The sequence below is a fragment of the Clytia hemisphaerica genome, unplaced genomic scaffold, assembly GCF_902728285.1.
Source record: "Clytia hemisphaerica strain Z4C2 unplaced genomic scaffold, Clytia hemisphaerica genome assembly, whole genome shotgun sequence".
Classification (NCBI taxonomy): domain Eukaryota; kingdom Metazoa; phylum Cnidaria; class Hydrozoa; order Leptothecata; family Clytiidae; genus Clytia; species Clytia hemisphaerica.
This window is the reverse complement of record NW_027103253.1, coordinates 696696-724072: the sequence shown is the minus strand read 5'-3', so window position 1 is coordinate 724072 and position 27377 is coordinate 696696. Positions and strand designations below refer to the sequence as shown.

At 35.1% G+C, this 27377-nt stretch overlaps 3 protein-coding genes across 3 annotated transcripts in view; 2 read left to right on the top strand and 1 right to left on the bottom strand.

The window, feature by feature from the left end:
• Nucleotides 1–11016, top strand: part of LOC136797968 (uncharacterized) — a 29805-nt gene extending 18789 nt beyond the window's left edge. Inside the window, exons 8-13 of the mRNA XM_067054550.1 lie at nucleotides 31–60; nucleotides 940–1007; nucleotides 7241–7715; nucleotides 8058–8116; nucleotides 9941–10060; nucleotides 10515–11016. Of these exons, the coding sequence (XP_066910651.1) occupies nucleotides 31–60; nucleotides 940–1007; nucleotides 7241–7715; nucleotide 8058 (574 nt within the window). The 3' untranslated portion in view covers nucleotides 8059–8116; nucleotides 9941–10060; nucleotides 10515–11016. The remainder of the gene's footprint in view (nucleotides 1–30; nucleotides 61–939; nucleotides 1008–7240; nucleotides 7716–8057; nucleotides 8117–9940; nucleotides 10061–10514) is intronic.
• Nucleotides 11017–12506: 1490 nt separating this feature from the next.
• LOC136824922 (protein SLC31A2-like) lies at nucleotides 12507–16217 on the top strand. The gene is made up of 5 exons (XM_067080913.1): nucleotides 12507–12590; nucleotides 13007–13073; nucleotides 13299–13404; nucleotides 14789–14839; nucleotides 15927–16217. The coding sequence occupies exons 1-5, from the start codon at nucleotides 12576–12578 to the stop codon at nucleotides 16120–16122; spliced, it is 435 nt and encodes a 144-aa protein (XP_066937014.1). The 5' UTR covers nucleotides 12507–12575; the 3' UTR covers nucleotides 16123–16217.
• Nucleotides 16218–17124: 907 nt separating this feature from the next.
• LOC136824912 (uncharacterized) lies at nucleotides 17125–20999 on the bottom strand. The gene is made up of 3 exons (XM_067080902.1): nucleotides 20849–20999; nucleotides 18648–18673; nucleotides 17125–18240 (listed from the first exon to the last, which is right to left on the bottom strand). The coding sequence occupies exons 1-3, from the start codon at nucleotides 20957–20959 to the stop codon at nucleotides 17250–17252; spliced, it is 1128 nt and encodes a 375-aa protein (XP_066937003.1). The 5' UTR covers nucleotides 20960–20999; the 3' UTR covers nucleotides 17125–17249.
• Nucleotides 21000–27377: the final 6378 nt, after the last annotated feature.

Below are 27377 nucleotides of genomic sequence, written 5' to 3'. Positions count from 1 at the left end.
CATTATTCATTTTCCATTTCTTTTATTAAGGAAACTCATTTCTAACGGCTCACTGACACTGTAAGTACACTATAAATTTCTGAGTTTGAGAAGATTGAAGATCGTTTAAAGAGGCCCCCAGCGGTTTTTATGATGACATGATTGGCGTTTTTCAAGTTCGTGATTCCATGATAAAAGATTTTAAAGTGTGTGATTGTGTGATCGGAGGAACCAACGCGATCGTGATAGAAAAAAAATTTAACTCGTGATAACGTGATTTTTTTTTTTTTTTTTGTGCGCGCGATTTCGTGATCTGAAAGGAGACTGGGAGAGGCCTCCTTATAACTTTTTATACAATAATTTTATTATATTCAATAATATATAGACCGATTCCGTGGGACGTCATTTTTACCCACGATCAGCCATTTCTTCTAAGAAATGGTAGACAGAATATGTACAGGATGATGTAATAACACCTTGCTTAGCTCCATAATGCTTTTAGTACTCCCATTTGGACCTGCACATGTTTTTGTGTTTGTTTTTACTTCGTGTGTGAAAATTATATCAGTTGGGAACAGGCAGCTTGCTTGAAATTTGTTTGAAGATAGTGCCTAACTGGATTTTGCTGAATCAGTCTATAGTGATCTTATAAAAAACATTTAAGTCTAATAGACCTTATCGGAGTTTTTTATTTTTCTAAAAAAGCGATGCATTGTGGGATTGTTTCGAGTGTATTACAATAGAATTCCCTCGAGGAATTCCTAAGAGATTTCTATTGTAATACACTCGAAACAATCCCACAATGCATCGCTTTTTTAGAAAAATAAAAAACTCCGATAAGGTCTATTAAGTAAGTATCTAAAATTTGCAAATCTCATCGATTCAATGTGAATTTTTATGAGTTGATTTATCTGTAAATATTTCAATTAAAACTTATGTAAATACTTGTTTTCGAAACAGCAACAAATGGGACGGCAAAACCATGGACAGTGGAGCCTTGAATGATGGAACCACGCTCAGTTTTATTGGTAAGTTCAAATTCCCCTCTTGAGATACTGATACCTTTAATCCTTCCTATCCCCTATCACAGGTTAGGCTCGGTATATAATCTTTGATTGCGAAAACATAAAAAAGAGTTTTTTTATTGCCAGTAATATCAAGTCTATCAATATTCTTCTTCATTCGTATATTGGTATCTATTGTTTATTTGTAATCACATTTTTAAAACTAAATAGATGAAAAATTATTTTAATAAACTAATATTAATGCCAAGACTTCGGGGGAGGGATGTAACACTGATGTTCGAAAATTAGACCCTACGCAGGACTCAAAAAAGGAGCCCTACTAGGTATTAAAGGAAGGATTTAGGTAAAACCCAAGCTGCTCACACGGAGCGTCCCTGAAAGTTTTTTTGCCTTTATACCTTGGCGAGGCCATTTGCTTATAAGACAGCCCGAATTGGACCTTATAGTGCTCAGAAAAGCAATCTTTACAGTGTATTTTCTTGAAGTTTTTATTATATCTTAAAGCAAAAAATCGTCAGTCTTTCCAAAAGTTTGCTCAAATTTAAAAAAAAAACCTTCTCGAAGATCCACTGGGAACCCTTCCCACTGGAATAATTGGCCAAAATATCGTTCGTATTTTTCAACTGACGAGAAATCAAAGTGAAACTTGAAAGCTGTCATATTTTAGGAGACGCCTTTTCTGTTTTCTCCAAAAAATACTGAATCTAATGGTATGTATTTGCTGTATTTTTTGCGTGCTCAATCAAGACAGACATTGAGTCTGCTATATATAACAAGAGGCCACTTATCATCGACATCCAGTTTATCAGAAAATTGCGCCCTATACCTTATCGGGGAAAAAAATGTCGGGGAAAAGTGACGAAAATTTTGAGGGGGTGACAAAATTTTCCCCCGACGAATTTTTTCCCCAATATTTTATCACCCGACCAAAACTTTTACCCGATTTTTTCATCCCCGACCAAAACTTTTACCCAAACCAAAATTAAAATCTTTATTAACCGAAATTAGTGCTTTAAACGTCAAATTACAAGATCTTTTTTCGAGCTAGTGAAGGAAACCATTTCATTTGGACAATTTAGTCGAGTGAAAGTGACTAAATAGTAAATTTGGTCGGGGAAAAGTGACGAATTTGAAATTTTGGTCAGGGGAAAGTGACGAAAATGCCTCTAGGTGACGAAATTTTTCCCCGACGAAAAATAACCCCGACTAAATAAAACCCGGACATTTTTTTCCCTATCTTTTCTGAATTTTTCATTTTGATACTCCAATACTCCACTACTACTTTATCTTTATATCGGACGGAGGATCGAGACAAAAATACCATTAGATGCTACAATACTGTGCATAATATATGATAATTTTCTAAAAATCAAGTTCATTCAACCAGGTTTCCCCCCCTTCCCCCTACTACAATGCTGGGTGCGTATTCCAGCCGAAAAATTGCAGTGGCTGACTAACCCATCAGCATTGTAGTAGGGGGGGAGGGGGGAGCTTGTTTCTCAGTAGTAATGATTCCAAAATTATCAATATATTATGCACGGCATTGTAGAAATTTCCAACATGTTTCGGCCAGGGCCGTTTTCAAGGTATATTTCTAGCTAAAAAAATTCAGTTTTTTTTTAACAAAAAAAAAAAATTTTTGACGTCAAATAAACGCTTTTTTGTGACGTATATTTATGAGCCGTCTGTAAGTGATCTGGAAAAAATGGACGTGTAAACACAGACTTAAGGCGCTATCAAATTGAGTTCTTGGTTCAAACCCTTGGGTTTTAAGGTTTTTAGTTTGTTGATCCAAAAGTTCTCTCGTGATAGAATGGTGTTTTTCAGCTGGCTTTCATTTCCTTCGATATTTCTTAGCTGTTCAATGATCGTAAATTTAGCATCTCTATTGAAATTATGTCCTTCCTTGTTGAAGTGTTTGCACGCTGGGATGGTGTCTTCTTTCGGATGCAGTGCATTGCTTCTGTGGTTGTTTAAACGGACGTTGAAGGGTGTTTCAGTTTTACCGACGTATTGGATCTTGCAGATTTGACATTCTAGTAGGTAGATGACGTATTTGCTTTTACAGTTGACATTGTGGAATATTTTGAACTGGCGTTTTGTTTGTTGTGACACGAACGTGGAGGTTGTGGTTACTTGACGACAGCAAAGGTTTTATGAATTTGTGAGACATTGGCAACATTTGCCTTCTCTCAGTGTATGGGATTTTTTAAATACTTTATTGTTTTTTATTGTTGTTCGACCTATTAGGTCACGAAGGTTTTTGTTTCTTCTATATACGATCTTGGGTTGTTCGTTAAAAGTATCTGCTAGTTCGTCATTTACTACTTTATCTTTTTAACAATCAAAAGATTGATTCGAACTTTATAATTTATTCTATCGACCCTTAGAGAGAGATAAAATTGGCGTTTATGGGACTTTTAATGAGACTTTTCCCAAAATGAGCCAGACCCCAGTACTGGAACAGTTTGAGAATCAAGCTAATCAAGCTTACTCAAGCAAGTAAAGTTGGAGTAATTCCTTTACTTGAACTTTTGGAAATTTTCAAAAATTTGTGAGTAGTTCGAGAAGTTCGATTAGCTCGAGAAGTTCGATTAAGGATAAGTCCGAGAAGTTTGATCGAAGAAAACTGATTTAAAGGCTTCCTAGAATCCACCCTGTGAATCACAGAATTGAATAGGTATTAAACCTGGAGGCCTGACTTTCGACCATCCGACCCTTTTCGGGACTTAACCAACTAAATGGACTAAAACCGAGAAACAATAGGACGATTCTGTGGGTTTTAGAAGCCTTATCGGGAAGATTTTGACCAAATTTCCTTCTATTCAGGCGCAAAAACTAATTAAATTTTTCTATTTTATGAGATGGTACGTCAGGGTTGAATTAGAATTGGCTAGTTACTCGAACTTACTTGAACTTATGTTTTTGAAAAATTTTGAGGACAATTTGGATAGCTGGAGTAGTTTGCTTACTCAAATTTTAAATGTTCGAGTAAGTTCGGGAAAGTTCGAGTAAAAAAGTGGTAATAGGGTCTGGAATGGGAGAGAAATATTTGACGTTTTTGGGACCCTTAGAGAGACTTTTCTCGTTTTTCACACGATTTTTGTCAAAATCACGACCCTTTGATAGAGAGAGAGAAAATTTCGATTTTCGTAAATTTTTTACCCTTGCAGAGGTTTTTTAATGGTTTCTGCATCCATGTGTCACAGCTTCACTAAAAAATTTGGCAAATATTTTGTACCCGGGGGAAAAATACTCTAGAATTTCAGACCCACTGAGAAATTTTGATTTCATCGTCATTCGAAGTTCATTGTTTAGAAATTGCACTCCAAAACCATCCCACTGGATTTTTTAAACTTGGGACAATAGAACTTTTATCCCCATTCAATCAAAATTTTTATCCCCGATGTAAGAAAAAGTTTCACTGGGGCTGTGAGACAGGGGTGTGTTTTTGTACCCCTTTGAGAAGATTTCGAGGGTGTGAAAAAGGAACCCTTGCCTAAGTATCTCCCTCCCCCCCCCCCGAGTCCAATTCAGGACATTCCTGAAAATTTCAATGTCAGAAAGTGATCTTTGTTTACTTTGGGTAGAAAAATGTAAAGCTATGAAAAACTAATTTAAATAAATATATTTTAACTATTCAACTTTGCCATTTGAAATCTACAATCAGTGCCATAATATATTGGCACTTTGGCTAATTACCATTTTTCGAAAATTGAAGTTCGAGCGAGAATGTCAATTTTTAGGCCTTCAACTTGATTTCATCGATTATTTCGATCTGGGAGGGATTTATTGGTTTCTAAGCTATATTTCAAGCCCTACTAGACCATTTTTGAACTTTTGTATCCTCAGAAGTCTTAAGTCTAGCTTTAAATTCAGAGTTAAAACTCTACCCTTCGAACCTACTTTAGAGCACTTACAAATCGATTGTGGTTTCAAAACACCCCGGTGAATTTCCCTTTTGTGCAAAGTTCAAAATTAAATTTCAATAAATTTCAAAAAAAAAGGCCACACCTTGAGTGCAGAATTTTATTATCACATATTTGCGTAGCTCGAAATTGCATAACTGTGTAAAATAACTAAGTATCTGTATTTTAAGGTGGCTCCTATAGAATAAATTAAAGTAAGTGATGGATGGTTTTTTTGGTAATCCCCTACCACAATATAATAAAAAAGAAAAAAAAAGTTCAAGTTTGGTTACTTTCATCAATTTTTTGAAAATTTATTGGCCTTTTTCATCAAAAATGGGCCGAAAAACTCATCCTTACACAAAAAAATCTCAAAAACTACAAAAGCTATAACCATAAAATTTTCCATGCTGTTTACATATGTCCTGGTCTATGTTCTGAGCTTTTTAACTTTGAAATCAAAAGTGAGCTTGAGCTATGGCCAAAAAACCTAATTTTTCAAAATTCGAGGGGGTCGGGCTACCTTGAAAACATCATAGCAAATTTTCCTACAGTCAAATACTCTTCAAAAAGACTCAGCACATGCTTGCATATGTAATGAACAATTCCTGAAAATTTCAATTCAATAGCTTGAATGCTCCAGGGTCTATCTACTGTAGAGTTTCTAAAAAAAATGGAGAAAATCACGTTTAAAGTCTTTTGTTTGCATTTTGGCTGAAAAAAGGACAAAATATGCTCAATATTTCAATTTTTTTGCCTTGTTCCAAAAGGTCAACATATCAGCAGTCATGAAAAGTCATTTAAAGTCACTTTGATCACAAACGGCGAGCTTAGTCAAATTTCCCTTAATTTCGATGCGGCAAATAACTGCTTGTAGTGAACAGGGAAATCCCCTAATGACCAAAAAAATTACCCAAAATTAAAGGTCAACCCATTGAGTTTAAAGCCCGAAGGGCTAGAGTTCAATCTCTAACCTTTCTCAGGCAAGAAAAAGTGAAGCCTTAAAAAATGCGCCGCGTTTTTGACGACAGATTGAATCTAGCAATTCCATTGTTTACTATTGATATTTTTTTCGAAATTTAGCGGTAAATTTTAATTTCAATCTGTCATTTGTGTAAAAGCCAGGCGAGCCGCTCAAGGCCGCGCAACTTTGGTAGGATTTGTTGGCTTTAAATCCTACCAAGGAGATTGACTTCTAGCCCTTCGGGCTTATACTTCATTGGGTCAACCTATGGGTAGTCGTTAAACGTCAACTTTGAAATCAGCATTTTTGGTAGGGAACCACCTTAAAAAACCCTTTTTACGACATGCCAGGAAAAAGAGACAATCAATGAAATCATAATAAAAGAAATGTCAATTTCATCCTCAAGGGAACGATTTATTTTTTTCTTCTCCTGCTATAAAAAGAAAGTTTCGTGCGTTTGTTTCATTTGCTTATAAGTGATGGTGAAGAGGTGACTGGTTTTTGTGGAAAAGTGAATGAATGGATGAATGAATGAATGAATTTGACCGGAAAACTTTCTAGATCCTTTAACCTATTTAATTTTCTGAACCTTTAGTGTTGTATAAATTTAGTGAAAGGGTAGTGAAAAATTAAATTGAAAATTTATTCAAGCTATAAAGATTTCTTAAATATAAAACTAGTCGAGCTTTAGACGACGATTTGAGAAATACATCAGCGCTTCTATCTTTGTCACAATTTCGTGATTCGTTTTGAAAGTAAGGCAATTTTAGTCTTTTTGGATTGCATCTCAAAATTTGTACTTTCTATAGTTGTTATAGTGTGTACTTTCCTATTTTATTTTCGCTGTTTGTAAATTAAGTTCACTCAGAATTTCACTTTGACAAAAAATTCTATTTCGAAAACTTTTTTGACTTTTTCACATTCTGAGAAATTTTTCATGAAATTTAATTTTTCACAGAATGCGATCGAGTTTCGTTTTTCGCAATGAAAAGATTAATTTCTCTCTGGAAAAAAAATTTTCATCAAAACCAAAAAGAAATTGGTCCATCAATTTGGAAATAAATTTCCAATCCCGTTTGCAATTTTTCAACTTTGAATCTTTTTTACTTCTTGAGATCCAGATCTTCATTTTTTTCTAACTTCAATATTTTTACCGTCACAAATAAAAATGATTTCTTGCTGAGCAAAAAGTTTTCATTCTAAATTCAAAATTTTTTCGCCATCAATTCGGAAATATTTTTCTCGTTCTGTTTGCAAAGTTTCAGCTTCAAAGCATTTTTAGTTCCTGAGATATCGAGATTCATTTTTTGTTGAATTTCTTTATTTCTGCGTGAAAAGTTTGAATTTCTTCATTTTTTCTTCAGATGTTTGGAAAATTTTGCGCGAAAAGAATTTCGCGAAATTCGAAGAAATTTTCCAACAAAATCCGAACATCGTCAACTCGTTGCGTGGTGTTCTTGGTCGTACACTTCTCATGTGGGCTGTTGATCGTGAAGATCGTTTCGACGTTTTCGTTCACTTGATGAATTATCCTCAAGATTTTTCACTCGTGAGCAATGGTGGTCTGAACGTTCTTCATTTTGTTGGTGAAGGTGGAACAGTTCGTTATTTGGAAAAGTTTGATCAACAAACAATCAAAATGTTGATCAATGGAAGGCACATATGGAACGGAACACCATTGCATTGTGCAGCAAGTTACAACAAACATGACGTCACCAGATGGTTGTTGGCCAAAGGAGCGAATCATGAATTGGAAAACAATTTTGGTCAACGCCCTGATGAACAACGTGATTGTGATGGTGTTACCAAAGAAATCTTTCGATCGTTTCGTTCGTCTTGGTAAGAAAAATATCCACTTTTTCATGTTTTTTTAGCATAGGAAATATTTTTTAAACATTGAATTGATTTCTGTATTTTATTTTCGCTGCTTGTATACATTTTTACTTATTAAGATGTGGAGCTTCAGTTTTTTACCGTTGCGAATAAAAATGATTTCTTGCTGAGCAAAAAGTTTTCATTCAAAATTCAAAATTTTTTCGCCATCAATTCGGAAATATTTTTCTCGTTCTGTTTGCAAAATTTCAGCTTCAAAGTATTTTTAGTTCTCGAGATATTGAGTTTCATTTTTTGTTGATTTTCTTTTTTACTCCGTGAAAAGTTTGAATTACATCATTTTTTTAGATTTCTTATTCGATGGTTTTTTGTTCGTTTCGTCGACGCCTTCCATCAAACTTTTCCAAGTAAGTCCATTGTTTTTTTTTTCAGAAACCAAATGAGTTGTTTCTTGATAAAAGGTTATAGTTTTTTTTGGTTGAATGAGTTCATTTTAAAAAGCTTCAAAGTAGATTTCTGTTTGGATGTAAACCCGGGGGGGGGGCAGTCAGGCAAATTGACCGACGGATATGTGCTTGGCGGTTAAGGGTATGTTTTTCAAAATATCAGAAATGCACTGTAAGGGTGGACTTTTGATAAATGCACTGTAAGGGTGGAAATTTTAGCAAATCTGGGAAAAATTGCAAATTTTTGCTCAAAAATGTTGATTTTTTTTGCTCTAAAAGAGTTTAAAATTTGAAAAAATGCACTGTAAGGGTATGAATTTCACCGATTTTTTTCTGCACTGTAAGGGTGCAATTCTAAAAGTCATTTTTTTCACCGCACATACCGTCAGTTGGTAAACCCACTGCCCCCCCGGATGTAAAACAGACATTTAGTACCCATTTTAAATGTGAAATTTACTTGACTTGAAAATGTTTATTTGTTTTTTTTATAAAAGCAAAATGGTTCGAATTTGAAAAAAAGAAGAATATAGCGCCACAAATTTAATTTTTCCTTTTTTGATACATATAAAATGGCTTCTGTATGTTCTATGGAAAGAAAGTTTAAAAACGTCAATTTTTATTGATTTTTTGTACGTATTCTACAAACCCCTGTCTCACTCTCTAGAGGCTTTTTCGCAATACACTCTTTTTTTTATAAGAATACACTTTATAAGAATGTCCATGATGAAAATCGCCATAAAACTAAGAATATGCTAAGAATATCACCATCATGGAATTATGCTAATAAAGCTAAGAATGCCATTTTTAGAGTATTTTCAATTATAAACTGTCAATTATCCCCAAGTAAGGCTCACTCCTTTTACAAAAATGCCATTTTATGCTTGAGAAGTATGTACTAAATGTTAAATCTAGTATGAATTAGGATCCTAACCTAAGAATATGCTGTAAGAATATTTTGATGATTTTCCCAAAAAAGTTAAGAATATCTATGATGAAATGAATTTACACCATTCTTATAAAAAAAACGTGTATCTAACAACAAAGACCATTTGAGAGAGAAAAAATTGGTGTTTTTGGACCCTTAGAGAGACTTTTCCCAAAGTTTTTGTCGATTTTTACTCCATTTTGTCCAAGTTTTTTAAAATTGTGACCCTTTTAGAGAGGAAATGTCTATTTGACTTACACGTTTTTTTTTTATTATACCTAAGATTACACCTAAAATTTGGCTGGGCCTGGATGTGCTTATTTTTTTAGCAATTTTCAGCCTAAAATGTTCTTAAACGCGTTCTTAATTTTTCGGACTACTTTAAATCGACAACATCATGCAAAATAAAGAGCACTTAAAGTTGGTAAAATTTGCACAATATTTGACTCTCGATTTTAGAAAATCCATCACTAAGTTTAGTTAAAACTGCTTGAAAAGAGGAAAAAATTGTAGTTTCTTGTCATTTTTTTCCAAGCTGAGGCTGGGCATGTTCTTACGATGTTCTTAATTTTTCGACGAATTTCAGCCTAAATGTTCTTATAAACTGGGTTCTAATAAAGAAAAAAACGTGTAATTTGCTTTTAAATGGACCGGATTTCACTTTATTTAATTTATCATTTTTATAAAATCACGTTTTTCGAATCATGGCGTCATATTTTAAATCGTTCTTTTCTTTTAAAGGACACATTTTTGAAATGTTTTGTTGTGATGTTATTCAAGTTTTTCATTCAAAACACAACCATTAATATTGAGTCCAACCAACTTCATCGCAATTTTTATTCTTTCAATATTCTTTCTAGATTCCAACAACAACATACAACAAACAACAAACATGAGAAGTCGTTTCAGTCATTTTGACGCCGTTTACGCTTGCGTTATTACGTTCCTTGAATCTACGTATTCCCTTCACTTTTTTCAGCGTAAGTCGAATATCACTTGTGGAAATCTTTCTTAAGGAAGACCCCCTTCTCACAGACCCGGTGGGATTTTCCAAAGTAGCAGACCAAATATCGATGGAGGTTGATATTCCCGTGCTATTTTATGGTTGGGGATTTGAATTCCATTGTTTTCGAGCCAGAAAATTTAGCGGGAATATAAAAAGTAGCACAAAATTTTGTAGTGAGGATTAGCTTATCTGATTATTTTCATTGGGGACAAAAATTAAAAAAAAGAGTATGATTTTCCACTGAGGATGATATACAGAAGTTCTGACTGTAATTCTGTTCTGGTCATATTTCGGCCAAATCTCACTGCTGTTACCATTTTTAAGGCATTTTTTTGTGTCCTTGTGAACTTTGGTCAAAAATATTCATTTCGACTGAAAAAAACCTTTTAGTTATTTATCTTCTTGCTGTCTTGCTATCTATTTTTCAGGCTTTGAAACTGACTGCACGCTACTGTATCTATGTAGAACCGTTTTGGTACTACCACGTCTACGTCTGTCTACGTTTACGTCTTATGGTTATCTTTGCGCTTTACGTGAATACAGATAAAAAAAATGGTGCAAGGTTGTTGGAAAATTATAACTTTTCTACCTTATTGATTTTAATCAGAAGATTTCAACTTTTTATAAAGAAACTGATTTTCTCCTAAGTCTCACACAGTTGACAAATCTTAAGGCCAAATTGTAAAAGTTAGTTTCAACTCTCAAATGTTTAGCAGTAAAAGGGTTTCTAGGAATCTTGGACGTGGCAATTAACGAAAGCAACGTATATTAATTTTCAGAGCGCCAAAGTTTTTATGTAGATGTAAATATATTATATAGCTATTGTACATATCAATATGGTTTTAATTTAATTAAGATAGTTTGATTTTAATTGTATTTGTATATATCAGGTGTTGTAAATTATTTTAACTAAATTCATGCTAAATAAGAATTTTTATCACAATATTGAAATAAGGCCTCCTTGCATTTTCTTTTTCAGTATTGTTCTTCTTATCGGGGATGGACTGAAGTTTTACATGAAAACTTGACCTCTCGTACCCAGGGTAGAAGGTACTGGGTACTGGGTTCCAGTTTTTGGTAGAAGGATTATTTAGTTCCCTGATAAAGAACTCAAGAAATCTGACATTTGATTTTGAGAGGAAGTAAAATACAGTTACAGCTAATTACAAATTAGTTGATTACAAATGAAGTTTGCTCTTGCAGTCAAAAATAATGGTCTGACAGGAAATGAAGGAATGCTTTTTGAGGAAATATATTTTCATGTTTTTATTTAATAGTTATGTAACACGTGATTAACGGCCAGTAAGCGAGAAGATGACGAGCAGGTTGCCATTTTGTTTGACTTTGTTGTTTGTGTTTTTTTCAATGGATTTGTTGTGTCAATCGTTTTCGACTGGCTGTTTGGTACTGTGAAATATAGCTGACACGGAAAGTCACAACAACGTTCTCATCTAGCGATCCTCCATATTATAACGTTAGATGAACGTTGAAACAACGTTGTGTTGTTTCTCCCGGTATTTGTGTAAGTTCTTATAAACTCCGGGCACGGGGCACGGGGCGAAAAGCAAGTTAAACGACCTACCGTACTTAAGACCCTTAAGGGTCATTTTGAATGAAAAAAATGTGCACACTGAAGGTGTTAAATTGGGGAACTCTCTGACCATATTTTGCCTTAAAATGATTGAAAACTTTGAGAAAAATGCAGCGTAAAGGTCAATTTTTCGCACAAATTTACTTGAACTTTACTAAATCTTCTCTGCACTGTAATTTTTTTTGCATCGAGTGCCCCCCCCCCTCCAAGGACTCCAGGCCCGCTAGCTTTTAGCTATTTTGCAATGGTTAATTTAACAAATTCTTTAGAGTAAAAGTACTTTTAAAGTTTTATTCCATTTGGGGAAGAGGCAACTACAAGAGCCCGGGGTGGGGGCACTACCCTTGCCGACCGATTGGGATGCGCCACTGAGGTTCAAAAAATGCACCCTGCGTGGGACTCGTTTTTTTTCAAAAATGTTGCCAAAATTTGCGAAAAAAGTGACCCTGAATAGAACTGAAATTCCAAATTGTTCTCAAATTTTCTACTTTTTCTCCAAATTTTCCAAATAAGACATTCTATGAGGGACTGATTTTTCTATTTTTGTGTTTTTGCAACCCTACCTGGGACTGATGGAGGTATCCTGACCAGTGATGCATCCCGTAACCCATATGGATCCAATTTCATTATTGAGTTACTCAATCAACAACAGTAGGCGATCATTTTCAACGGGTGGGTCAGTTTGAAAAGGGGGTTGGGCCGATCCCAAACTGTTGAGAAATTACTACAATTGGGACAAAAATCTCGTCTGCGGTTTACCATTGTCTAACATTTTTGTAAATCAGTAGATAAATTTCAAATTTTGGCTAACAAACAATCAAAAAGCGAAGAGTCAAAGTATCAACCAAGAAGTGGGAGGCGGAGCCACAGCCACCAATGAGATCTGGGCATTACTAATATGGATCACGGAAAGGTTGATCTTATTCTATTAATTTATTTTTAGTTTTTGATTCTAAATTCATCAAATCAATCCAAAGAATCTGCAAATTTTCAAAAGTACTTTATTATGTAAAGATGAATATGCATTGATGACCAAATTTAAAGGCCGGTCTCCACTGTGCGCGCTTCGATCGCACTTTTTCAAGCAGAGCTTCCATGCTATTTGGTCAAAAGAAAAATGAAGCAACCCCATTGGTGTGATCTGACAACGGTTAAAATAAGTTGAAATATGTTCAACTTTTTTCGAGCGCGCGCTATATTTTCATCACGTAATCTTTTTATTTCAAGCAAAAAAGATTGAAGCAAAAAAAGTGCGGTCGCAGCGCACGCAAGTGGAAACCGGCCTTAAGCCTCGTAAAAGAATTCTTTTTTTCCTCTTGATTCTTCTAGAGTGTTTTCCATCACTCGCAGAATTTGACGATTTTCATTGAACAATGGTCTTTGAGAAGCACGAAAGGTATCAAAATTTGTTTTAATAGCTTACAAGATTGCTTTGTTTCACTATCCCAGATTACATGACGACCTAAGTAAAAAACAACAAGTTTTATTTTTATTTTCAGCAAAAGCTTTTCGGTAAAACCATCTTCAGCATCTAGCACTGAAGATGGTTTTACATGACGTCCTCATCCTATATAATTATATTTTATTTAGAAACCTTTTTCATCTTTGCTTTATTCTGTAGAGTTTGTTGGAACTTGTATAGCTATTGGATGTTTGGCATTTTTCCATGAAGCGATGAAAGTCGTCCTCCATGTTGTCACACAGAAACAAAAAGCTTGTCACAAATCGTAAGTTTGAACATAGCCCGTATAAGAAACCCCGATCTGGAAGCCTTTTGTATCTTTTTATTGTTTGAAACTTAAATTTGCGTTGAAATTTTGATCATGTGATAAACTTTTGAACCAATTCGAAGAGGAGTATTTGGTAACGTTATTTTTATAATCGTTACTAACAAAAGAGAAAGTCTAACAAAAAGTTACAACAATATACCCTGAGTATCAGAGGTTAAGTTTTCAAAGAAAATAGTAACCTCTGAAGACAAATAATAGAAATTTTATCGCGCATGTGTCAATCTAATCACTGTAGAAAAAATCAAAGATGAAGAGCAAATATTACCATATTAATGTCTAGCAGACTGTATCAGTATGCAGTTTTCTATTTACGAATTCCCCAGAAACCTCCAAGTGTAGTTGAAATGAGTTTATTTCGGAAGAAATCTTTTACATGATCCCCAAATGTATAACAGTAATTACTAAATTTTTAATTATGGAAATGTCACTTTAATTGAATCGAAATAATAGACAGACTTTATGTTATGATTCTCTATCACTGACTCTTTTTACAAAGCATTGATGACTTTTTGTAAGTTGTGTTTTCAACGACGGGAATAAAAGTATCGCCTATGACGCTCATCCAAGATCTTGGATGGTCGTCATGGTTACTTTTGTCTTCGCTGATTGCGCGATGAATAGAATCTCGATTCGTCGGCACAGCGTAAATATATGTTTTTGAGCTGTGCTTTTCACGGTAACAACAATAGGCTTCCATTCCAGACCAGGGTTTTTTATACGGACTATGGTTTGAAAAAGATTCTAGAGATAAACCCCGTTTTTATATTAATGTTTCGTTTCATCTTAGGTAGTAACTAAACAAACAGGCTCATAACAAGACTGAATTTGACATGCACAACGAATTCGAGCGAGGGCCTAGAATAACTAATAAACCACTTCGTCGTATTTCGCTGCGGCTTACGCTTGTAATGAGCAACCTTTATAAATAAACAATATTTTCGTGTACTGTGTCTCGGAAAAGGCGGACGCTTGCTAGCTTAGGAATAAATTATGCAATGATTGGTACGGAATGTCAGTTTTGAGCCTTTCTTAGAGTTACAATAATGATAGTCAACGTGACACGTTTCTTCTTTATAAAAACATCCAATATTTTTGAAGCCTTCGGATGTTCTTAACTTGTTGAGTTTTAAGCCTGTTCTTTTTTTCATTTTGTGAGCATTCTTGTCACTTTTCATAAGAAATCGCAAAACCTTGATATGTTCCTAAATTTCTATGTTCTTATATAGTTTGTTCTTATAAAAAAAGCTTATTTTTTATGCCTCCTCCCTAAAAATTCTTGCTGGTTTGAAGATTAAGATTATTATCTTTCGTTTTCTTATAGATCGATCGTCATATTAACAATGAACCATGTCAAATACAGGAAATCTACCTTGTAAGTACTTCCTGATTAGGACAATAGCAACTATCTTTCTTGCACTATTCGCTCTTCTTTTTGCCTGCGATGGCTTAAAGCATGACATCTAATCCTTCGGGCTTTACAAATCTGTGGATCTGATTTTGACGTTTATGATGGAGAGAGTTTTTTGTAGCTATACCCCTGTGGTGTACTAGGTTTGCGAGATGAGGGGTTAAGGAGCGATGGCCAAGTGGTCAAAGGTGTCAGCATCTCAAACCAGGGATTCACAGTTCGAATCCCCGCTCCTTCCAATGTTCCGTTCAGTTCATAAATAACCGAGCAGGCTTGCTGTGGACCCCGTAAAAACAATCAAAAGACTGTCTAAAAGTCTTAGATTACCGGGCTATCCACGTAAAACATCGACTCTATCCATCTATCTACGGGTGTGTCCGTGCGGGTATAAATCACAGATTTATAATAAACCTCGAAGGGTTAGATGTCGTGCTTTAAGCAATCGCAGGCAAAAAAGTGCATAGTGCAAGAAATATAGTTGCTATTGTTTTCAAAAATCCCTGAAGCTTCTGATTGGACAAGTGCTGAAATTCTATTGTGATGTCACGTGACCTAAGTAACTGAGAAATTACCGAGAAACGGCACACTTTTCAGCCAAAGCACGACATCTAGCCCTTTGGGCTTCGGGCTTTATAAATCTGTGGTATGAGCCAGATATTGAAAATCAACCCTTAGAGAGACTGAATTTTGAAAATCTTGAAATTTTTTGACGTTTTTGCCGCCTTTACAGACACTTTTTCCCCAAAATTTCTGCCAAAAATTTCAAATTTTAGTACAGATTTCAAAACTTTATGACCCTTTGAGGAAATCGAGTTTCGATTTTCGTAGTTTTGGAAACCTTACAGAGACTCAATTACTTTTTAATGATTTTTGTACCCCTTTAAGGGACTTTCAAGGGTGTGAAAAAGGGTCCCTAATGGCTCGCATATACCTGGCACTTATTTTGCCAAAGAATCCCCTCCCTCGGGAGATTTGCCCCTCAGTATTTTAATTTAGATTAAATTTTGTGCACTTTTTTCCCTTTCTATGTATGTTTATGTTTTTATTTCAGTCGACTACGGAAGTTTTGTTGGCATTTATTACAAACGATGATATATACTTTACAAACAATGTCTGGTTTCTTGATAATGTTAGCAGTTATGTCTTACAATGTTTATATCTTAATGTCAGCAATCGTTGGCTTTGCGTTTGGTTATCTCATGTTGGGCTGGATAACTGCTCCCTTTGGTGGAGATATTCAATTTTGAAGTGCATTACTTCTCTGGAATAACATATTAGATGATTAAATAGGATGGTCTGAGAATTTTAAAAACTTTTATATTCATAATGCTAGAAACTTTTATCTGACCTACCTTATCGGGGAAAACTTCGTCGGGGAAAAGTGATGAAATTTCGGCCAAGTGACAAATATTTTTCCCCGACGAAAATTCTCCCCGACGAAGTTTTCCCCGATAAGGTATCTATTTTACAATTTCGACCATGAAATCCCTGGTATTACTGCTAAAAGTCTAACAGTCAAAAGTTTTTAACTTTATGAATCAGCAGAAAATTAAGTTCTGCTTAGAAACAGAGTAAAAATTTACAAGCAAAATATATCAAACCATCTGATTATCCCTTTAAGAAAGAGAAGGGCGCGGTTGGGTGACATAACATAGTTTATACAAACTAACATATTATCCTGTAATATTCCGGTATTCCGTACTGTAAGTTTTGGCCGTTGTAGGCCTACTTCAAAGTGCTGTGACGTTTTATCTAAGAAAGATATTCAAAATCTGAAGACAGAAATTAACACGGTTCAAATTCCCTAAAAAAGTCGATAATGTCATGATTTTTGAATCAGTGGAAGTTTTTTATATTCGTTTTTCAACTTTTTATAAATCTTTCACATTTTAGACTATTCTCTTTTGAAATACCGTTTTGACAAAAGCGTTTAATACATGCTGAAAGTTTGCGAACCAAATGTACTGATACTGAAATTTATCAATGTTTTCAAATTCCCACAAAAAGGTACCCTAAGAGGAACTTATTTTTCTATTTTGGTGTTTTTGTGACCCTACCCGGTACTAATAGATTTAAAAAATAGAACAGCGGCACATCCCGTCCCTTTTTTTGCCCAAGTGCCCCCTCCCCCAGGTACCATTGGAAAACCCCTGGTGAATTGCTGCTTGAAAAACCCTTCGTAAGTGTTGATTAATTCAAAAAGTTATATTTTGAGGACCGTTAACGAGATAAAAACTCACTGGAGAAACTGTAATCCGATAAAATTTCTTTTTTCAATAATGAATTAGTTAAGTTAGTTAAGAACGATACTTTGGTCATTTTTTTCGGTGGGAAGAGTTCCCCAGTGGTCTGTTGTGATAAGGGAGTGTTCTCATCACAAAGACAAAGGTCCGAAAGAAAAAGTTTTTATTTCGTTCTCACAGTCGGAATTGCTCGTTTTTCGTCCCTTTGTAAACGATTTGTTGTCGTTTTTATCTTCTAACGACAATTCCCGAATCAAATTTTTCGTTTTCGTTGTCGTTTGTTCATAGTTTTCAATTTCTTCCCGAATGCTGTTATTGTTATTATTCAAGTCATTTTTGCAGGCTTTACTATCCTCGTTAGAGCGTGTTGCTCGTAAAATACTCGTTGATCGTCGGCGAGAAGTTCGGTGAATATTTTGTAATCGATGATCTCGTTCATCTTTTGTTAACGATCGAAACATCTCGAGAATAGTCGTCGGTAGGTTATTATTACCGTTAGTTGTTATCGGTAAAACGGAATCACTCCAACGATGCATTCCTCGCACTCGTTTTCCGGTCGGTTTTCGTTCGCAAACTTTCGTTAATTGTCGTTCATCTTGTATTTCGATGAGCGAAAGATATCGTTCTTCTTCGCTTAAATTCCTTAAATTCTCATTACAGAGAATAGGTTCATAAAAAGCACAATCATTGTCTACTGGAGAGGAGAGACTGGAGTTTTTCACATGTTCTATTGTTTCGTACAAGTCTGAATCATTATCGACAATCTCGTAAAATTTATTATCTTTGTCAGTTTCGTGGGCGTAAGTAGGCACTGGAGGGGGTGGGCAAGGCGGTAACTCCCTATGAAGAATATTTTCAATCCGTGGTCTGAACACTGCATCAGTGGTGTATCTACGCCTACGCGTCTCGATTTTCTCATCTACGTTTTTGGATAAAGAAGGCATAGTATTCAAACGGTTTATGATGGATGGGATGGTGTCGTAGAGATCTTCTTGTTCATTTTCGTCGTCCAGTGCTGACGTCATTATGACGTAAGGATTTTCTTCTTCGTCGATGACATCACGTGATGTGTAGTTGATGTAAGTGACTTTTTTCGATTGTCCACTGGATACACAATCACCCCTAAAATGCATTTCTAATTTGAGCATTACAGGTAAAAAGACCCAATCTCATCTGCACTGCTACATAACCCCCGTCTCATTGAGAGGGAGAGAAATATATCGCTAGTTGAGACTAAATAATGCTATTTAATGTGGAAAATGTCTTGTATCAAAACTGCGGGAGTTTTAAATTCTATTGTGTGGGGATGATCAAAAGTTAGCGGGGATTTTTTTCTCAGGGGAAAACATTTTTAGGCGTTTCTCTCCAATTGGAGATGGTGAATCGTAGAAAAAGTCTACACAGAGCTTTATTATTTTACTCCTCTAATCGCAATCTCGATCTTAGATGTGTACGCGATGCTCATTGAGATAAGGGTGTTTTTCCACTTCCAGTATAAATTGAAAACCTCCGCAAATATTTCGACATACCTTAAACCATCCATATCTTGGTAGATCTAAAACAAGTAAAAGAAAAGATTACTTTAAGAGTAGAAACTTTCGCGTTTTTCGTGATTTTGATCCTTTTTTGCGACAGTTTCTGCGGGACAAGCTGGAGTTTTTACAAGCTCTTATTTGATTTGGTTGGTCGTTAAGATGTAATAAAAGAATTTTATTACTTTTTTCTAAAGAACGCGTCATCTCTATCACTTTAAATGCCCGTGAAACTTTCTGCCCTTAAAGTATATAGAAGGGTATGAATGAACCACCCCTGTCTCATAGGCCCAATTGCATTCTCTCTACAATCGGGCTCACAAAAACACCGAAACAGGACAATTATGAAAATAGTAAAATATCACCAGGTCTAATTTTGAGGTCTTAAAAATTACCTTGATTTTCACCGGCGGAGCAATGACAGTGAGATTTTTCAATTCGAAAAAAAAGATGGTTAAGAAAATCTTGAATTTTTAACCGATTCGATCTACATTGTGTAAATGACGATGACTATGAATTCCCAACTTTTGCTGGCGACGGAAAATTTCGTTTAATTTTGACCGGGTTCACTCATCAATCCACTGAGGCTTAGAATTAGGTCATTTTTAGCAATTTTTTTCACCGGTTTGTCCACCTGGGCGGATCTGACCGGGTAACTGATATATCAGTTGATATATCGACGAATTAGTCATCCGGCCCACGGAAAATTGGCCGTCGGAAAAGTTATCCGGTCCGCAGAAATTGAGGCCGAGTTATTTTTTTCGAGTTATTTTTTTTGAGTTGAGATGAAAAACCGAGTTGTTGAGTCTTAAGCCCTACTACAGTACTCAGAAAATTTTTTCAAGAACTGCGAAGTTTTTAAAACCACTTTTGTACACTATTTAAAAGCACATGGCCCAACTTATAAACTGGGGCACTTTTTAGAGTAGCAAAACATCTCATTATGGTGGCCCACAAAGGCAGCAGTTATTTAGATTTACGCGTTCCACTCAAGCAAGGATTTTGAAAAGATTAGTTACTTTGTCAACATTTAGCAACCTCAGAATGAAAGTATCGAAAACGAGGGCCGGGATTTGCGCCTCCAACTGACAAATCTTTGCCGTGGTCTGGCGAAACGCTATACCTTATCGGTCAAAACTTATTCGCCCTTAATTTTAGTCGGTCTTAATTATTAGTCGGCCCTAATTTTAGTCACCTCGTCAAAATTTAATCACTAAGGGCCGACTAATAATTAAAACCGACTAAAAATTTGGGCCATTTCTAAATTTACAAGCAGATGGAAAATAGGAAAAAGCTTAAAATACTGGAAAATAAGGAAAGCTTAATTATAAATTTTTAGTCTGCCCAATTTTAGTCACCAAGCCAAAACTTAAGTGTTAGTCGCTTAGGGCCGACTAAGTTTTGGTCGATACTATTCTAAACTTTCCAGGTGTTGAAAATTTTATCGAATTTCAGAGATTCAGCGTTCCGGGAGAAACTTTTACATACATCGTGTGTTAGATAAAAGTTTCGAAAGCAATATATTTTTATCCCGCATCAGTAAGATTCTCGCGATTCCATTGGTCGAAAGACATCACGTGGAGGTGGGATATGAACCGTATCCGTCTTCCTCGCATTCGATTGAGAAAAAAGAAGACATTGCATATTGACGAATGCGCTTTCGAATGTTTCGCTCAAAATTCGAATGTTTTGTTTTGAAAAGACAGAAAAAATAAAACAAGGGGAAAAGACGTGAATTGTAGTGATTGAGAATGTTTGTGTCAATAGGATGCAGAAAATCTTTAAGTAATTTTGATATTTACTTTTCTTGGGTTGATATGGATTCTTGCTCAATCAATTGCGATGCTATAAAATGTCACTTTCACATATCCCGCTTTTACAGTTTGCTCTTTATTGTAAGTATCTGCTTGGAGAGTTCTGAAAAATTTTCGTGCTTTTGGAACACATGCAAAGGGACTTCAACGGGATAAATCCGTTGCACGGTCGTCTCGAGGTGGGATACGGGATATACAGGGTCAGTAAAAACCGTATTGGTGGCGAGGCTTGCCGAGCAAGACCGTGTAACTAATAGTATTTAATCTTATACATTCTTTATTAAGAAACCATAATTTAGAGGGGGTTTATCTAACAAATCCTGCATTACTTCGTGTGTCAGATAAAAGTTTCGAAAGAAACATAGAAAGCGATATCTGTTATACCTCTTCTTCTTCTTCTTCTTCTTCTTTGGACTGCGGATCATTCTCTGACTTCTTCTTTGCCACTAAACCAATGTTGTTGTTGGTTCTCGTTCCAACTGTTTCATATTCCATGACATACAATGATTATTATGAAACCTATTTATTCAAGTTTTTAAGCCAAATCTAAACCTAGAAAAAGACATGTCAAGTAGTTCACTTTAGCGCAAGTAGATGAGAATTCATCGCTCTTTACAAGCCCCCCTTTATAAACTCCGTTAGAAACTTAAAGTAAAATTAAAAGTTTGATATTGGGATACAACCACGATTCGATACAGCCTTCAAGACAAAATTCACAACATTGTAAGCATATTTTAAGGCAAAATACTTTAATCGTAGAAATTTTAGCGAGACTAATTTTAGCGTATATTAGCCAGCCAGGAAAATCTAGATTTTTTTTGGATTTATTTTAGCGAATCACGATTTCAAAAAATTTCGCATGGATAAATTTTAGCGAATACTCGTTTTACATTATTGATTGAATTCGTTTTCTAGTATTTCTTTGCACTGAAACCCTTCCTATTGATAGAAATGTATCAAGGCAATACAACCAGAAATTTCGCGCAGATAAATTTTAATGATCTGGCGATTCGGCGTGTTTTAGCGAGATTTATTTTAGCGAAGATAGGGAAAACTCGCTAAAACGCTAAAACTAGTCTCGCTAAAATTTCTACGATTAAAGTATCTGCATTAAAGCTTGCAATCTTTTACCAAATAATCTCAAGATGTTGAAAGTAAGAACATTTTAAGAGTTGTAAGAACAACTTTATTTTTACAATATATACAATGAAAACTAAAAAGTTGAGAACACCCAAAGGTTTAAAAATTAAAATAAGACATTTCTGAACTATTCTTGTACGAAACAGATTTAAGATGATAATTATCTGAAATAAATTTGCTGTTTCTAATTTCAAACATAAACACACACGCGTACATTAATTAATATCAACTCTATGGGGTACAACATCATCTCCCAGTTGACACACAACGTTGTTTCAACGTTCATCTAACGTTATTTGGACGTTGTGAACATTAGATAAACGTTGAAACGACGTTGTGTGCCAGCTGGGCTAAATATATTCATCGATACACAATTCGCTGTTGGAACGAGAAGAGCGACACAGTTGAGCTTTTGTATACTAAATGATAGAAAAGCTGGGATACTAAATACACTTTTTTATATAAGAACAATTCTACAAGAGCAATGAGGCTCAAAATTGCCAAAAAAATAAGAACAATTTAAGAACAATGTTGAATCTGAAATTACTTAAGCAATTTAGGGGTTAAAGCAGTAAAAATTGAGTATAACGTCTAAAATACTTCAATTACACCCTATAATGATAAGAACAATTTGAGGCTCAAAGTGCCAAAAAAATAAGAACAGCCTAGCCTCAGAAAAACTTTATTGGTTCTTATAAAAAAAAGTTTAGCTAAACTACACCATGTCATAACTTAAAAACTCCAGGGTTCAAATAAATAGAGAATATAAGAAAGGTGTTCAATTTCTCGGCCAAAATCTGTGCACCGAAAAATTAATGATCAGTAACTGAATCTAAATTTCAAATTAACCGATGAAATGTCTGTCCAAAAATTTATATCAATATACGTTTAGCGCTTGTACACAATAGTAGATTTCGTACCTAAGTACAAGATTTTCCTGTCGATTTTGAGCTCAAATATGGTCCTTCCCCGAATTAGTAAAAAACAACAAATTACCAGTCAAAACCAAATCTGTTTACAAAGACAATATCAGCTTTGCTTGTCGACTAGAATGAGGAGGAAGCAAACTTTCATTTAATTTCTTTGGCAATCTCATGTTGACCACACAACTAATATCTTTCAATTTTTTTATTTTTATTTTTTGAATTCTGCTTAGTTGTGTTGTATAATGTAAATTGGACCCCTGGAATGAGCGAAATCAATTTTCATGTTTGTTGGTTTACCACACATTGATTGATTCGTTTGCTTTTGCTTTGTATTGTGTCGGAAAAAGTGACGTAAAAATTCCTTAGTGACGAAGTTATTTGGCGACAAGTTTGTAAAGCCGAGCCGACGACTTTTTTGATGGGGTCTTTTTGACCAACAACTAATTTTTGTCGACGAATTTTCTACTGATTAGGCTTTGAGAACGATAAAAATCAAGCCAAAAAAACGACTTGATATTTTTCGAGGGCATGCTTGTCTTGTTGGTTACCGTCAGTCTGTAGAAATGATAGCTACATTGCGAATGAACGCTGCAATAAACCCGTTGATCGTTGCGCAATATCTAGCCATACTTAAATTCACTATCAGTGTACTATATCTATATCTGCATATCAATCTTCTTATAAATTATGTTATGAACTACTGTGGAAATCAACTCAATCAACTACCGTAGTTATATTTTTAAAAACAAGATAAGCGTTTCTCGTGACGTAATTTATGTGTGATTGATTCTCATTCCCCTATTTAGAAAGTAACACTTGAAGGTTCGAGGGATTTAATCGCCTCGGTAATGGCATCAAAACGAGGCAGTCGTAACACTCAAAATAATTAATGAAAAACCTTATCTTGTAGAGTTCTTGAGCTGCAAGTAATAAAATCTCCAAGATCTTAGCCTATCATCAGAACACCCTTGTGTCAAAGACTCGCTGGGACCCCAGTCCCACTGGAAAATTTGCCCAAAATTTCTTCTCCGTTGGAAAAATTACCGTACAATTCCAGCCCCATGACTTTTTTTTCATCCCCACTAAAAGTTCAGTTGAAAAAATCGCACTCCAAAACCATTCTCATTGGATTTTTTGGGGAACAATAGAAGTTCTATCGCCATTGAGATTTTGAAACAGAAATTTTCATCCCCACTGAGGGAAAAACTTCCATCGGGGCTGTGAAACAATCCCGACTCAATCCCGAGTGATCCATTGTTTGAATTGTTCCTACAAAAGGGAAAAATAGCATACTTTTTCATTATTCCAGTCAATCATTTCAAAAAAATGTCTCATCTAACAACCAGTAGGAAAAATGAAAAAAATACCAAACATTTTACTTCATTTCTAATCAAGCTAATCAAGTTTCTAGAATTCAAAAACACAAAGACGGGGGTAGTTTTTGGACGGAAATTTTATACACGATACGCCAGCCTCTATATCAAAACATATCAGAGGGGATGCATGCAGCCTTATACGGACTGTGATTTACACATCCACGAGGAGAAATGAAAAAAAATGCCAATACAGTAAGTTGTTTACTTCACTTCCAAGTCAATGTGCAACAATCAAGAGCTCTCACTTTAACCATCACAATTGCCTATGTAATTTGTAAATTAAATGTGGAATGTTATCAAAAAGCGGGAGTTGTCAAACCAAAGCTGAAAAACATTGTAATGACAAATGGTTAATTGATATGGCTGTCACTTTTATTTGACTTTAATAGGGCGAAAATTTATGATGTGACATATAAACTTCCTCTTGGTGTTTTCCTTTGTAATGTTAACTGCATGTTTGAAGGAAATCAATTATTGCTTAATGGAAATTGGGACAGGAATCACTGGAGAAATTGATACCATAAAAGGTTGCGAAAAATGTTCTCATTTTAAACACTTTTGAACATGAAAGTAACCCTAAGATTAAATGAAATCAAAATAACCATCTCACAATAGACATGATACACGTTTTTTATAAGAACATTCAAAATTTTTGAAGTCTTCGGATGTTCTTAAGTTTTTGAGTTTTAAAAAGTGTTCTTAACATGTTCTTATCTTCACAATTTTGTAAGCATTTTTGTCCATTTCCTAAGAAGCCTTAAAATGTTCTTAACTTGTTCTTAACATTTTGCCCATCGAAGCCTTATGTTCTCATATAGTTTGTTCTAAAAAAAAACGATAACCGAGCTGATCTTACTTAAAATAAATCGAACAAAAGCCAATGAAGAAATCCAGTTGAAGAATAAACCCAGGGGGTACTAGGTTGGCGAGGTGACGGGTATGTCTAAGCCAAAAATTGAAAATCGACCCTTAGAGAGAGGAAAAATTGGCGTTTTTGGGACCCTTAAGAGACTTTTCTCAAAAGTTTTGTCAATTTTCACTCGATTTTTGTCCAAACTATGGAAAGTCACGACCCTTTGAAAGAGGAAAGTTTTCAACTTCGTGATTTTTGGATCCTGACAGAGAGTCAGAGAGACTTTCGAGGGTGTGAAAAAGGGGCCTTTATGGCTGGCACATACCCGACACCCATTTCGCCTCTAAGTAGGGACAAAAACTCTCCCAGTTTTATGCTACGTTTAATAATTGTAGTTCAACTTACATAAATTCTTGTGGTAGTATTAACAAACTACACGTTTTTTTTTATAAGAACAAACTATATAAGAACATAAGGCTTCGAGGCCCAAAAATCTAAGAACATTCTTAAGAACATACAAAGGCTTTGGAGACTTAAAAACATTCGATTTCTTAAGAAATTACATCAAAATGCTCAAAAAATGCTCAAAATAAGAACATTTTAAGAACACTTTTAGGCACCAAATCCAAAAAACTAAGAACATCCGAAGGCTTCGAAAATTTTTGACGTTCTTATAAAAAAAAACGTGTATCCAATTCAAAGTAAATACAAACTAAATAGTATAGCAACGAAAATAGATTATTTCATTGGCTCACACCCATGCTGTCTATAGTATAAAATGATCGAATTCTCAGTGGGAGGAGAGTGTTTATACAAAATATCGAAAAAGTAGCAAAGACCACTGGAGACCTACAATCATGGTCGTAATATTTGAGAAAAAAGAGAAATTCCTTCGAAATCTTATAACCAAGCGCTCTAAATTAGCTTGGAAGGGTAGAGTTTAAGATTTAGGAGCTTGGGATCTGAGATCCAAAAGTTCAAGAATGGTCCAATAGGGCTCAGAATATAGCCTGGAAGTCTATATACCCCTCCCAAATTGAAATTTATCAATTTGCCCAAAAGCGACTTTCTCGCCCGAACTCCAAATTTCGAAAAAACGCAAATACATACTGTAAGCTAAATTCTCAATAGATTTTGACCATGATTGTACCTTATGATTGCTGAACGTTTTCTCATTCCAAACAAAACTATTGCTACTTTATAACGCAAGACTCTGGACAGTCAAAAACATGCTAAGGCTGAGCATGAGAAAATAACATTTTTTAATTCGTTTTTTTTAAACCTTCCGATCCAGCCTTTCACGAGGCTGATTATTTCAAAAAGTTTAGAAACATGTAAGAAACATTTAAGGCTCAAAAGGCCGATTTCTTAAGAAACATTGAGGCTGCTTGGTAAAACTAATTTCTTAAAAAAAAACGTGTAATGCTGCAGGTGCTATTTACGCAACTACGATCATGGACAAAATATTTGAGACAAAGGGGATTTCCCGGCGAAATTTCAGGATCTCGGGATTTAAAAATTCAACGTTGCTCGAAAAAGGCTAGGAATATAGCCAGAAGCCACCAAACCCCTCAAAAATTGAAATATTCAATGAAAGACAGTGGAAGTGTTAAAATAGCAATTCTCGCTCGAACTTCAAATTTTGAAAAACGTTGAAATACACTAAAATGTCAATATATTTCGACCATGATTGTGGAAAAAAACGTGATGGCGAAAAGCCATTTGCTCAATCTGATCTTTCTTGATTAATGGCGATGGTTTCAGCAACGGCAACAGTAAAACAGAAGGAGCAAGATTCTCAATGAAAAATTTGCAAAACTTGTTAAGTCGGAAAAAGTGATTTATGCAAGTGAGTGTCAAACGATTTAAAACTTCTTTTTTTAAATTCGCAATTGGTCTGGAGAGGTTGTTGAAAAAATAAGAATTAGAGTGTTGTCAGAAATTTTCAAGAAGACGGCGAAGGAGGGTTACAAACTCTCAGTTTATATAGATGAGCTGATAACAAAAAATCTCATATTGGTTGCATACTCCGTCACAGCTTGTGTGCTTCAAAATTCATACTCACAGCAGCTCATAGCTTGACTGCTGATCTCTGGACGCGAAAATGACAAAGCGTTCATCTGCTAACGTGTACACATTTTTATTTATAAGCAACCCCAATTTTCGGTTCAGGACTGGAGTTGCTAAGGATTTTCCGGATTTCAGCCAAAAAGTTGCTTATGGATTTCGAGCCAAAAATGCCTAGAAGCTTCAAATATTTTTCGCTTTTTATCTCAAAAATAACTCGAATTTGGTATTCAAATACCATCGGTACACATTTTAATGTCAAGTAATTGAGGTATTTTTGGTTGCTTTCCCGGTTCATGCTCAGTTTGATTCAGGGCAAGGTTGCTAAGGCCAAGTTGCTTAATTTTTTGGCCATTCTCATGGCCCTGCGGTATCTAGATTTCTGATTCAACTTATAACAAAATGATTACTAAGGCTAAAAAACTATTCCCACCAGGTACACAACGTTGTTTAAACGTTTGTCTAACGTTCAGGACGTTCATATAACGTTCAATGAACGTTGAAACAACGTTGTGTGCCCGCTGGGTAATAAAAACCTCCCTTCGTACCTT